This window comes from Tachypleus tridentatus, chromosome 13, assembly GCF_004210375.1.
Source record: "Tachypleus tridentatus isolate NWPU-2018 chromosome 13, ASM421037v1, whole genome shotgun sequence".
Taxonomy (NCBI): domain Eukaryota; kingdom Metazoa; phylum Arthropoda; class Merostomata; order Xiphosura; family Limulidae; genus Tachypleus; species Tachypleus tridentatus.
The window spans coordinates 253,226,625-253,241,315 of record NC_134837.1 but is presented as its reverse complement, the minus strand read 5'-3'; the positions used below and the strand labels follow the sequence as shown (position 1 = coordinate 253,241,315).

The 14,691-nt window shown below is 37.2% G+C and overlaps 1 protein-coding gene across 1 annotated transcript; it reads left to right on the top strand.

The window, feature by feature from the left end:
• The first annotated feature begins 826 nt into the window (after positions 1-826).
• Positions 827-10,639, top strand: LOC143236518 (uncharacterized). Its single transcript, XM_076474819.1, has 6 exons — positions 827-1,995; positions 2,188-2,639; positions 2,911-3,265; positions 3,553-3,831; positions 5,249-5,667; positions 10,290-10,639. The coding sequence occupies exons 1-6, from the start codon at positions 827-829 to the stop codon at positions 10,637-10,639; spliced, it is 3,024 nt and encodes a 1,007-aa protein (XP_076330934.1).
• The last annotated feature ends 4,052 nt before the right edge of the window (positions 10,640-14,691 follow it).

The window sequence follows — 14,691 nt, the reverse complement described above, 5'->3', positions numbered from 1 at the left end:
GATTGACTGCGTAGTAAATAGTAATTATCATAATAACAACGTAGACGGTTAGTGTATTTCCAAAATTGTCAGATACTTCTATATGAAGGTTCCTTGGAAGAAACATTGACTCCATTTTTTGTTTTTCCCTTACAATCATTTTTCGGCCCGGCATGGCCAGTTGGTTAAGGCACTCGACTTCGAGTTCGAATTCCTGTCTCAATCCAAACATGCTCGCCCTTTCAGTCGTAGGAGCGTTATAATGTTACCGTCAATCGCACTATTCGTTGGTAAAAGAGTAGCCTAAGAGTTGGCGGTGGGTGGTGATGACTAGCTGCCTTCCCTCTAGTCTTACACTGCTAAATTAAGGACGGCTAGCACAGATAGCCCTCGTGTAGCTTTGTGCGAAATTCAAAACAAACAAACAACCATTTTAAATTTTTCTTTTCTTATTTTATTACACCCCTATAAATTCACCATTATTTGTGATGACGAGAAATCCATTTGAAGTAAAAATGTATCTTAAGACAGCTGGTACTGGTATTGAAACTTTTATTAAAGTAAAGTAGAGAACAACTTTTCGACCTTCTTAGGTCACTTTTCAGGTTAATAAGGGTTTACAAAATTGACCAATAGTGAAAATGGTAGTAGTGTGCAGGAAATTCAATTAAAATCTGTTCTTATTAATTTGCTCTTTTACTATATATCTGTTCAGAAATATTGATTGGTTGTTCAGAAATTATTAATTACTTTTAAAATATTTGTTTTTTACATACTAAATATATGTACCCTGCAAAAATACTTAATATTTATATTCAAGTTTGTTTATTTGTTTTCATTCTTCTAGATGGCGCTTCTCGTGTGGAAACTTGTTGGCGTTTTGTTTGGGTTCTTGGATCACTCCTCTGCATTTCCTATGCCGTGTAGCTTCAATCCTTTGTGCACGTGTGACACTAGACAACAAGAAACTAGCTGTGTGAGTGTACCATTTTTGAACTTTCCAAAGATTCCCTTCAAAGAAGTCTACCAGCTGACATTTGCGAGGACTGGCCTTCCAGTATTGTACAATGAGTCGCTAGATGGCACAGCGGTATCTTCTCTTAGACTGATGTACAATAATTTAGTGACTCTTCCACTTCACGTGTTTCGCGGATCTGAGCATCTGATGACTTCTTTAGATCTGAGTCACAATCAGATTAACGAATTTCCAGTTAAAGCTTTAAGAAAGTTATCTTATCTCCAATGGTTAAATTTAAATTCAAATAAACTGGAGGACTTAAGTCGTGGGTCTTTTGAAAAACTCTGGTCACGTTTAACTCTTTCCAGTATCCTTTTAGGTAGCAATCATATATCATTTATAGAAGACAGCTTGTTTAGGGGTCTTCGAAACGTCACGTCTTTAGATCTTACAAACAACCACATTAGCAAATTAGAGGGCCAACCTTTTCCAGAGTCCTTGACCACGCTGTCTTTATCCGACAATCTTCTAGACTGGATTCCTCCAGATGCTCTTTCTAATCTCAGATACTTAAAAATGTTAAACCTTGGAGGCAATCTGTTTCCATCTCTTCCAAGTAATTGGAAGTTATCAACGCGTCATTTGGATGAATTAGATTTCAGTCATAACGTTTTGACACAGTTAGAAAGTGATATTTTAAACGGATCTTTTTCCGTACACAAACTAAGTCTGAGCTATAATTATCTGAGGATATTGTCAGTAAAAGCATTTCGAGGTCTTCATCTCCAAAAATTATCTTTAGCTAATAACCGATTGTCTTCCATACCTATTGGGGCCTTTGAAGGTTTAGAAGCGACCTTGACTGCCTTAGATCTGAGTTTCAATATAATGAAATCTTTTCCAAAGGCAGTAAAAGAATTGGAACACCTTCAACAGCTTTTAATGCGAGGAAATCAGCTTTCATATCTAGAGAAGTACGATTTGTATGCATGTAGAAAGAGCTTAGAAGTATTAGATCTTTCGAGAAACCTCTTGAAAGTGTTCCAAAAGAAGCTCTGGTGACTTCCAAGCGGCTTCTTCGTTTGAGTCTTCAACATAATCAAATAAGAAAAGTACATTCAAGCGATTTTTACGGCTGGAGTCGCACTTTATTATATCTTAACTTAGCTAATAATGGTATCAGGTACATCTCTGAGAAAACTTTTCTTCACACGTTAAAACTAAAAAGAATTAAAACTTTCTTATAACAGTCTCTTCAATGTGGATACAACAATTTTATTTCCTCTGAGGAACTCATTGAAAGCTGTGGAACTGGGATCTTTGTTTGAATCCCATGATGGTTCTCATGAAATGATTGTGAAATATCTAAATGAGGTTGAATGGTTTCAAATGGACCACAACAAGATTTTTAAGTTGTCTTCCACGTTTCTGTTAAACTTAACCAGCATGGTTCATTGCGATTTGGAGGGAAACAATGTCGTGTTCATTCCACAAAACCTGTTCAGAAAAGAAGTGCACACTACTCTGACTAATATAATTCTGTCTCATAATGAAGTACGAACGATTGAACCAAAAACATTTAGTGAACTTCCTAGACTCAGGAATGTTGTACTTTTGGGAAACAGACTTGAAATTCTTCGACACACATCTTTCACAAGTTGTCCCATGCTGAATGCCATTGTGCTATCACACAATAGACTTCGTATAATAGAGCCTTTGACTTTTCATAACTTAACAAGTTTAACAAGCGTGTTTCTACAGTTTAATAACTTATGGAGGTTTTCGTTCAATATGTTTAGCAATGTAAGCAACCCTAACTTTCCAATGCATTTAAATGTTTCAAATAATCGTATTAGCAGACTGGATAAGTTTTTGACGTACAAAGATGTCGATGGCGTCCTTCATATTCAAACGTTGGATTTGAGCCACAACAACATATCATTAATTCCAACGGGGTTTTTTCGACTTCTTAGGAAATTCACTCCATCGTTTGTTTCTGTCTTTCAATAAACTGACTGTCATTCCTCCGACTGTCTTCACTGAAGCAACAAACCTTCAAGTATTGCAATTAGACCACAATAGTATAAAATCTGTCAGCTCTACAGACTTTCAAGGCAAACCACCAATCCAGATTTTGAGTCTGAGGTATAATAATATTTCCACCATCTCCCCAGAGGCCTTCACATCTCTAGAAGAAATCAGAATCGTGGATTTGAGTTACAATAGGATAGCAACACTGCCGGAAAGTGCCTTTGTGGGAACCAAATTGGAGAGAATAAATCTTTCTCACAATATAATCGTCCGTCCACTTTTAAAATTTTTTTTCCTGTTGTGGTTACTCTAAGATTTATTGACGTTTCAGCCAATCATATTCCTGTGATCCAAAGTGATGTAATCAATCATCTTTACAAGTTAAGTTTTTTGAACTTGTCCTCCAATCAGCTGCTAAGCCTAAATATAGAGAATCTTACGCATCTGATTAAACTCGATTTATCCCATAATCCTTTGCCGAAGTTTAATTATGGATTTCTTTATTCGTTGAAGTCGTTACGATCGTTGAACCTAAAAAATACAAATTTATCTCAGTTGTTTTGTCTTCCTTTGTCACGACTAAGAACCTTGACACTCGCAAACAACCTGCTGAGAAATATTTCTGCACTTGCGTTTCGCCACTTGCAACAGTTGCGACATTTAGATCTTTCACATAATCTGATAGAAGAAGTTCCATCTCACTTGTGGGCTCACGTGGTAAACCTACACACCTTAGACATTTCTCACAATCCAATTGAAATATTGGGTACTGTGAGTTTCAGCGGTTTAAAGCGACTGGTAGAACTGGACATGCGCGGCTTAGCCCTGAAATATTTGGACTCTCGAACTCTACAAGAACTCAGGTATGAACTTTAATGAAATGTATATCTAAAATATCTTATTAAAAACCAATTATCTGAGTATTCAGATTTATTCTGCCACAACAAAATTATACTCATAAGAAAATTAGAACATAATCAAACATCACAATTCCAAGTTTGGTTTATTTTGAATTTTGCGCAAAGTCACTCGAAGGCTTTATGCGCTAGCCGTCCCCAATTTAGCAGTATAAGACTTGATTGAGGGAATGTAGCTAGTCATCACCGCTCACCGCCAACTCTTGGGCTACTCTTTTACCAACGAATAGTGGGATTGAATTTCACATTATAACGCCTCCACGGCTGAAAGGGCGAGTATGTTTGGTGTGACGGGGATTCGAACCTGCGACTTTTAGATTACGAGTCGAGTGCCGGGCTCGCGATTCCAAGTCACTGTTTGTTTGTTTTGGAACAAAGTCACATTGAACTACTTACTCTTTCACCGCGGGAAATCGAACCCTGAATTTTAGCGTTCTAAGTTCATAAACTTACCGCTGTCTCTTTTGGGGGACTAGAGCTCAGTGAGAGAAAGAAAAGAACATTATTAATGTGAATATATCAGTGTTTTTTTCTTAAATTGCATTCAGTAACGTTCTTTTATATTCGAATTACGCATCATGTTAATCAAGTCAAAATCTATTACAATGTGTCATTCAATATCTTTAGCCTTAATTATGTTTACACAAAGTTTTCGTGAAAGATACACGAATATTTCAAGTCTGATTCCATAGAATTTCTTCATTGTTAAACTTCTTAATTAGACCTTTATAATGTATCGTATTATTTATTAAGTAACAGCTAATAATATCTGGTACATTATAAATCAACGAACTTACGAGCAAAGGCAAAGAATAATATGTAATAACACGTCAACAACAGTACATCTGTCACATTGAATTATTGCTTATTCACAAGGTTATAAGGTCATCAATAACCTACGTCATGGCCAGATGGTTAAGACATTACATTCGTAATCCGAGAGTTGCGGGTTCGAATCCCCTTCACACCAAACATGCTCACCCCTTTCAGCTGTGGGAGTGTTATAATGTGACGGTCAATCCCACTTTTCGTTAGTAAAAGAGTAGCCCAAGAGTTGGAGGTGGATGGTGATGACTAGCTGCCTTCCTACTAGTCTTACGCTGGTAAATTAGGGATGGCGAGCGCAGATAGCCCTCGAGTAGCTTTGTGCGAAATTCAAAACAAATAAACACATGTGTGCACCACATAAGTGCTTTGAATAGCGTGAAGCACCTGTGGCGCCTAATTTACAGATTAAATAAAAAGCAATTTTTTCAAAATTCAATGACTTTCTAATTTTAGTAAAAACTGTGAACATTATGCCATATTTAGTCTACAGAAACATGTAGGTGATGACGCTAAGACATTTCTTTTGTACGTACAGATTCCTGCGAACGTTCAAAACCAGCACATACGCCAATGTTCGATCTTTTCAGCTTCATGACGTGCTTCACAAATCCGTTTCGCTTCGCCGAGTAGTAGTGGAAGTCGAGGAACCAACTTTGTCTCATCAGCTCCAATGGACTTTTGGCGCCAAGCTCCGTGACCTTACCATCACTGGCCGCAATCTACAGAACGTGCTTCCAGATGCTTTCCTGGGCTTACATCACTCTCACAAGCTCATTCTCAGAATTACTGGCACCAATATTACCAGACTACCTTCTCAACTGCTGCGCTACCTGTCGGATATCAGGTACTTGACTTTGGATTTAAGAAACAACTGCTTGCAAAAAATGGAACGCAGCGTCCTCCAGCCAGCAGAAGATGAAACGGGTGAACCTGATGGAACGAAACACATAACAGGTGAAAACTTTTAAAAATATTAATTATGTTGTCACACGCAAGACTAGTTTAATGAAATGTGTTATTAAAGCTGACAATATAAAGAGAGGAAGCAATAATTAGCTACTTACTTACTTGGGAGGGTAATCAAAATTAATTAATTAATTAGAACTATTTCCCCTCATCACATGTTTTAGAAATGTTGGTAATTAAAAACTGGGTCAAGTAAACTTAAAGGTTGATAAAGTATGACTTTAAGGCACAACAAAATTTCGTTTTAAAGCTTTAAACACAAGTCCGATTGTTAACGAATGTTATGAGCCGTTATCATATGAAGTTGGTGTGTTATAATGAAAAACATGAGAAAACATAGATAGAGGTGATTTGAAGCTGGTGTGTTTTAATGCGAAACATGAGAAAACATAGATAGAGGTGATTTGGAGCTGGTGTGTTTTAATGCGAAACATGATAAAACTTAGATAGAGGCGATTTGGAGCTGGTGTATTTTAATGCGCGACATGAGAAGAAATAGGTAGAGGTGATTTGAAACTGGTGTGTTTTAATGCGAAACATGAGGAAACATAGATACAGGTGATTTAAAGCTGGCGTGTTTTAATGCAAAACATGAGAAGAAATAGATAAAGGTGATTTGGAGCTGGTGTGTTTTAATGCGAAACATGAGGAAACATAGATAGAGGTGATTTAAAGCTGGTGTGTTTTAATGCGAAACATGAGGAAACATGGATAGAGGTGATTTGAAGCTGGCGTGTTTTAATGCAAAACATCAGAAGAAATAGATAGAGGTGATTTGGAGCTGGTGTGTTTTAATGCGAAACATGAGGAAACATAGATAGAGGTGATTTGAAGCTGCTGTGTTTTAATGCGAAACATGAGGAAACATAGATAGAGATGATTTGAAGCTGGCGTGTTTTAATGCAAAACATGAGAAGAAATAGATAGAGGTGATTTGGAGCTGGTGTGTTTTAATGCGTAACATGAGAAAAAAATAGATAGAGGTGATTTAAAACTGGTGTGTTTTAATGCGAAACATGAGGAAACATAGATAGAGGTGATTTGGAGATGGTGTATTTTAATGCGCGACATGAGAAAAAATAGGTAGAGGTGATTTGAAACTGGTGTGTTTTAATGCGAAACATGAGGAAACATAGATAGAGGTGATTTGAAACTGGTGTGTTTTAATGCGAAACATGAGGAAACATAGATACAGGTGATTTAAAGCTGGCGTGTTTTAATGCGAAACATGAGAAGAAATAGGTAGAGGTGATTTTAAACTGGTGTGTTTTAATGCGAAACATGAGGAAACATAGATAGAGGTGATTTGAAGCTGGTGTGTTTTGATGCGAAACATGAGGAAACATAGATAGAGGTTGTTTAAAGCTGGCGTGTTTTAATGCAAAACATGAGAAGAAATAGATAGAGGTGATTTGGAGCTGGTGTGTTTTAATGCGAAACATGATATAACTTAGATAGAGGCGATTTGGAGCTGGTGTATTTTAATGCGCGACATGAGAAGAAATAGGTAGAGGTGATTTGAAACTGGTGTGTTTTAATGCGAAACATGAGGAAACATAGATAGAGGTGATTTGAAACTGGTGTGTTTTAATGCGAAACATGAGGAAACATAGATACAGGTGATTTGGAGCTGGTGTGTTTTAGTGCGTAACATGAGAAAAAATAGATAGAGGTGATTTAAAACTGGTGTGTTTTAATGCGAAACATGAGGAAACATAGATAGAGGTGATTTGGAGATGGTGTATTTTAATGCGCGACATGAGAAGAAATAGGTAGAGGTGATTTTAAACTGGTGTGTTTTAATGCGAAACATGAGGAAACATAGATAGAGGTGATTTGAAGCTGGTGTGTTTTGATGCGAAACATGAGGAAACATAGATACAGGTGATTTAAAGCTGGCGTGTTTTAATGCAAAACATGAGAAGAAATAGATAGAGGTGATTTGGAGCTGGTGTGTTTTAATGCGAAACATGATATAACTTAGATAGAGGCGATTTGGAGCTGGTGTATTTTAATGCGCGACATGAGAAGAAATAGGTAGAGGTGATTTGAAACTGGTGTGTTTTAATGCGAAACATGAGGAAACATAGATAGAGGTGATTTGAAACTGGTGTGTTTTAATGCGAAACATGAGGAAACATAGATACAGGTGAGTTGAAGCTGGTGTGTTTTAATGCGAAACATGAGGAAACACAGATAGAGGTGATTTGGAGCTGGTGTATTTTAATGCGCGACATGAGAAGAAATAGGTAGAGGTGATTTGAAACTGGTGTGTTTTAATGCGAAACATGAGGAAACATAGATAGAGATGATTTGAAACTGGTGTGTTTTAATGCGAAACATGAGGAAACATAGATACAGGTGATTTAAAGCTGGCGTGTTTTAATGCGAAACATGAGAAGAAATAGGTAGAGGTGATTTTAAAGTGGTGTGTTTTAATGCGAAACATGAGGAAACATAGATAGAGGTGATTTGAAGCTGGTGTGTTTTAATGCGAAACATGAGGAAACATAGATACAGGTGATTTAAAGCTGGCGTGTTTTAATGCAAAACATGAGAAGAAATAGATAGAGGTGATTTGGAGCTGGTGTGTTTTAATGCGAAACATGATATAACTTAGATAGAGGCGATTTGGAGCTGGTGTATTTTAATGCGCGACATGAGAAGAAATAGATAGAGGTGATTTGAAACTGGTGTGTTTTAATGCGAAACATGAGGAAACATAGATACAGGTGAGTTGAAGCTGGTGTGTTTTAATGCGAAACATGAGGAAACATAGATAGAGGTGATTTGAAGCTGGCGTGTTTTAATGCAAAACATGAGAAGAAATAGATAGAGGTGATTTGGAGCTGGTGTGTTTTAATGCGAAACATGAGGAAACATAGATAGAAGTGATTTGAAGCTGGCGTGTTTTAATGCAAAACATGAGAAGAAATAGATAAAGGTGATTTGGAGCTGGTGTGTTTTAATGCGAAACATGAGGAAACATAGATAGAGGTGATTTAAAACTGGTGTGTTTTAATGCGAAACATGAGGAAACATAGATAGAGGTGACTTGGAGCTGGTGTATTTTAATGCGCGACATGAGAAGAAATAGGTAGAGGTGATTTTAAACTGGTGTGTTTTAATGCGAAACATGAGGAAACATAGATAGAGGTGATTTGAAGCTGGCGTGTTTTAATGCAAAACATCAGAAGAAATAGATAGAGGTGATTTGGAGCTGGTGTGTTTTAATGCGAAACATGAGGAAACATAGATAGAGGTGATTTGAAGCTGGTGTGTTTTAATGCGAAACATGAGGAAACATAGATAGAGGTGATTTGAAGCTGCTGTGTTTTAATGCGAAACATGAGGAAACAAAGATACAAGTGATTTAAAGCTGGCGTGTTTTAATGCGAAACATGAGAAGAAATAGGGAGAGGTGATTTGAAACTGGTGTGTTTTAATGCGAAACATGAGGAAACATAGATACAGGTGATTTAAAGCTGGCGTGTTTTAATGCAAAACATGAGAAGAAATAGATAGAGGTGATTTGGAGCTGGTGTGTTTTAATACGAAACATGAGAAAACATAGATAGAGGCGATTTGGAGCTGGTGTGTTTTATGCAAAACATGAGAAGAAATAGATAGAGGTGATTTGGAGCTGGTGTGTTTTAATGCGAAACATGAGAAAACATAGATAGAGGTGATTTGAAACTGGTGTGTTTTAATGCGAAACATGAGAAGAAATAGATAGAGGAGATTTAAAGCTGATGTGTTTTAATATGAAATTTGGAGAATATAGTTCCAGATGAACAGGTTTGTATATTTTAATGAGAAATTCGAAGAAAATTAATAAACATTTCTTAAACTTTCCTGGATAGTTTCTAGTATTTCCTGGTAATATTAAACATCTTATTTGCTTTTTGCAGCATCCGTTCATGAGAAGAGATAAAATGATGGATATTCATACATTTTCATATTACCTTGATACTCTAACGGAGTTGTGAATCTATATCGTGTTCTCTCATTTTTTATGGTGCCACCTCTTAATAAAGAAGAGTAAAAAATGTCTTTAAAAAATTACTTCGCGTTTGTTATCATGTCTAATTATAGCTACTGAGCTCCAATGTGTAATGAATGTCACTACGCCATGGCATATTTTACTTCATATTTCTGTTTCGTATCCAGTGGCAACTTTCCCGATATAGATTAGAAATAGGCAGCGCCATCTATGTAAGTTTCTGTAAAAGACGAGATAATTTTAACCATCAACGTTCGAAAGTTAATATAGAAAACAAAAGAAAAAAACAAACTGAGATTGCATGGCGTAATAATCTGTATTTATTCTGGCGCCAAACGCTGCTTCAAAGCTCTCTGTATTTACATATTTTCAGGAAAAATACAATATCGATTTTTAACATTCGCCAAAGATAAACCTTCGCACGAGCTCTTTCATTTTATTTGTACTATGATTGTTATAGTATTAAATCCCAACAGAACGTTTTTACTCGTAAGCATATATTAACTTAAGATTTTCTTATTAATGTGGAATTTTCTTTCTAATAAAAAAAAGACCAACCACAAATATCAGTGATTTCAACAGTGTGTCACTGTTATTTCTACCACAGGAGGAGTCTTATTAGAAAACAACCCGTGGGTGTGTGACTGTGACTTAACTTGGCTCTCTCGTTGGCTGCGGAGATGGATGCGCGAGACACTACGTATTCAGATGTTCCATTTCGATGCGGCTTTGTACGTGTATAACTTGGCAAGACGAAGCACATGTGTAATTCATGGGCTAAACACCGAAATACCCATTATCGATTTAAAACCCGCAGATATAAACTGTTTAGCAAATGATCGAAACTCAGCGACAGTGATGGAAGAACACTTCCAAGACACTTTTGTGATTTATGGATTGACATTTATGTATTGGTGTTTCAATATTTATCATGACCTCGCTTCGAATGTCAAATAACCTCTTGTTTTTGTTTGCGATGGCTTCCTACGTGTTACTGTTTTTGTCATTTCACTTCAAAGTTTGAAAAGCAATAAAGTTTGAGTCTTTTAAAAAAAAAAAAACTTCTTGTTGTTTCCTTTAATACCATCTCTTCTTTCTACTGTTGTTTTTTTTTGTTTTTGTTTTTTCCAAGAGTGAACGTGCGTAAATTACATTTGAAAATCTAGATTGGTTTAGTGATTCGTTATATCGTTTCTTTGTTTCTTAATTTCGCGCAAAGCTACACGAGGGCTATTTGCGCTAGCCGTCCCTAATTTAGCAGTGTAAGGAGGAAAGACAGCTGGTCATCATCACTCACCACCAACTCTTGGGCTACTCTTTTGCCAACGAATAGTGGGATTGCGCGAAATTTATAGCTCCCCCACGGCTGAAAGGTGTTTGGTACGACGAGGATTTTGACCCACAACCCTCAGATTAAGAGTACAGCTCCCTGACCACCTGGTCATGCTGGGCCAGCACGTTCAGTAATCCTCCGGAAGAGTTTTCTTTTGTTATTGTTAGTATTATTTTCAACCTTTGCTGGTTTTCACTTACTACGAACCAACGTTTTGGGCTACTCTTTTACCAACGAATAGTGGGGTTGATCGTCACATTGTAACACCCCCACGGCTAAAAGAGCGAGCATGTTTGGTGTGATGGGGATTAGAACCCGCGACCCTCAGATTGCGAGTCGAGTGCCTTAACCATGTGCCCATGCCGGGTCTGAAAGGGGGTGTAAAGCCAAGTAATATCATGGTGTTTTCTGGGGCTCTTCTGTTTCTTAGGCCATTTCTTTCGTGTTAAACAACAAACTCTGACTTAACAGAATTGGCACACGTAGAACATTAGCATTTCTATAACAACGAATAAAATAAAAGTTTCAAAACTGAAACTTCTCTCCAAGTGTAAAGAACAGAAGAATAAAAAAAAAATAATTTAATTAAATAATTATCTCTACTTTCTATTTATAATTTTAGATCAATAAATGTTTGGTCATTACGTGTTTTAAATTGCTATTAATTATATAAACACTTATTCCAATTTATCGGTGTTTCACAGTTAGCCGGACATGGCCAGGTGGTTAAGGCACTGGACTCGTAATCTGAAGGTCACGGGTTCGAATACTCGTCACACCAAATATATTTGTCTCTTCAGCCGTGGAGACGTTATAATGTAACGGTCAAGCCCACTATTCGTTTCTAAAAGAGTAGCCGAAGAATTGGCAGTGGGTGTGGTGACTATCATTCCTTCTAGTCTTACACTGCTAAATTAGGGACGGCTAGTGTAGATAGCTGCCGAGAAGCTTTGAGCGAAATTCAAAGCAAACATATTCTAATGAAAAGAGTGGTTTCTACAAAATGAAGTTAGGACTAACTTTTGTTCAAGTGAAACGAAAGTTTGAAACGGTTCCAGGAAACTTCGAGTTTTGTAAAGAATCATATCAATAATGTTTATATTTTGTTTATTTTTGAATTTCGCGCAAAGCTACACGAGGGCGCCTGCGATAGACATCCCTAATTTAGCAGTGTAAGACTAGAGTAAAGGCAGCTAGTCATCATCACCCACAGCTAACTCTTGGGCTACCCTTTTACCAACGAATAGTGGGATTAACTGTCACATTATAACGCCCCCTCAAATAAAAGGGCAAGCATGTTTGTAGTGATGGGGATTCTACCTGGGACCAATATTATTTGTAAATTTTCAAAGTGAGTACAGCACTATCAGATTTTTTTAATACACTGCTGGCCAAAATCTTAAGGCCAATGAACATAAAGAAAGCAATGCATTTTGCGTTGTTAGACTCAACCACTTATTTGAGTAGAGCTTCGAAAGATCAAAATAAGAAAAGAGAAAAGAAAAAAAAAAAGCATTTTTTAGCATTTAATAGGGAAAATGTGACAACTATGAAATTATCCTAAATACTAGCTGGTCAAAAGTCTTTTGGTCATACCAAAAAGAAGTCCTAAACAGGGTAGGAAATGCTCAACAAGAGATCTCAGTAGTGAGTTGCACGGCCATCATTGCAAATAACCTCAAACATTCGCTTTGGCAAGGTCGACATAAGCGTTTGCAGAAGGCTGGCTGGAATGTTATTCCAAGTGGTGAAGATGGCTTCACGAAGATCATGCACTGTTTGGAATTGACGTCCATTTCTATTGACTTCCATTGCCATCCACCCCTAAACATTTTCAATGAGGTTCAGTTCGGGTGAACACGCTGGATGGTTCAAAAGAGTCACATATTCGCCATGAAAAAGTCCTTTATCCTACGGGCATTTGGATTGAAGCATTATCCTGCTGAAAGATCCAGCCATTTCTACACAAGCGAGGGCCTTCAGTCAATAAGGATGCTCTCTCCAACATGCCAATGTAGCCAGTTGCTGTTTGACGCCCCTGTATACCCTGAAGCTCCATTGTTCCATGGAAGGAGAAAGCACCCCAGATCATGATGAAACCTCCTCCACTGTGTCGTGTAGAAAATGTCTACAGTGGGATATCCTTATAGTGCCAGTTACGTTGGAAGCCATCTAGACCATCCAGGTTAATTTTCTTCTCATCAGAGAACAAAACCTTTGTCCACTTTTCTACGTCCCATGTTTGGTGCTTTTCAACAAAGTTTAACCGAGTTGTTTTGCGGTGTGGAAGAAGGCGTGGCCTAAGAATACATTTATGGTTTTAAAGCCTTTGTCTCGTAGATGCCGTCTTATTGTTCATGAGTTGCATTCTGCGTCCGTAAGGGCCATAACCTGGTTCGACGATTGGCTGGTGTATTGCCGGACAATCCTTCGAATCCTCCTGCTCAACGCCGGCGAAATTTTCTTGGGCCGACCACTTGAAATTCTCGTTCCGTATCCCTCAGGGTCTTTTAATAAATTTGCAAGAGCAGTTTTACTACGCCCAATCTCACCAGCGTTGACACGTTGAGAGAGACCTTGCTTTTGCAGCTCGACAATTCTGCCACGTTCAAACTCTGTCAACTTTTTAGCCTTTGCCATGGTTTTACCCAATGTAACACAGGAGATATCAGTGGGAGATGTTGACAACGCTAATGCTTGAACACAAATGACTAAATTTCATTACATGTTTTCCGATTAACGCTTCGTTTCAGTATGGTCTTAAAATTTTGGCCAGCTAGTATTCAGGCTAATTTTATAGTGTTCACGTTTTCCCTATTAAATGATAAAAAACGTTTTTTTTTTTATTTTCCCTTTTCTTATTTTCATCTTTCGGAGCTCTACCCAAATAAATGGTTGAGTCTAACAACGCAAAATGCATATTTTTCTTTATGTTCATTGGCCTTGAGATTTTGGCCAGCAGAGTATATGTATGTGTTTGGTTAAGAGCAAAAATGGTTATTTTACTAACTTTGGTCAACTTGTTACTAACATTCAAAAATCTTCAAATATTATCTGTAGGTGAAACATTTTTTTTACTGAAACTCGCTATAAAATAAAATTATTTCTATCGTAATTTTTTTAATGACGACCCAGATATGTCTGTACGATTTATTTATATGTTAATAGATTGTTTATTATAACCAAAAACAAGCTGAAATAAAAATAGAAAACGCTGCGTCAACTGAAATAATCCTTGGGTACAAGCTACAATGTGGGGTACAAAATGTACCCAAGATTGTGGAGGTGGCTGAAGAAATAGGACCTACAATATAATGGGGATACACCGTCTATCAGTCTTAACCTCCATTCAGCAGTCTCTCGTAAAGAAATAAAATAATGTAAAGCAAAATAAAGGAATAGCAATAGAAATAAAAATAATAGACATTATGAAAGCGAGATGTGGGTGCTCAAAGCCTGCAGACAGTTGTGGGAGAGTGACTGCTCCCTAAAGTAAAAATAAAGGAAGAAGATACATTAAAATAAGGTACTACCATTTGGGGGTAAGTTAAATAAACTCACCTCTTTAGTCCCTATTATGGAAATAAGGCCGTAATTGGTAGCCCAGTAAACGAATTGTACAAGTATAAAGTATTCCATCCAGTTGTCTAAACTGACGAGTATAATTTTGAATTTA

Coding starts and splice junctions, on each gene's coding strand:
- LOC143236518 (XM_076474819.1), top strand. CDS start 827: ATGGCGCTTCTCGTGTGGAAACTTGTTGGCGTTTTGTTTGGGTTCTTG. Junction 3,266..3,552: donor CTTTTAAAATTTTTTTTCCT/GTTGTGGTTACT, acceptor GTCACGACTAAG/AACCTTGACACTCGCAAACA. Junction 3,832..5,248: donor CGAACTCTACAAGAACTCAG/GTATGAACTTTA, acceptor TTGTACGTACAG/ATTCCTGCGAACGTTCAAAA.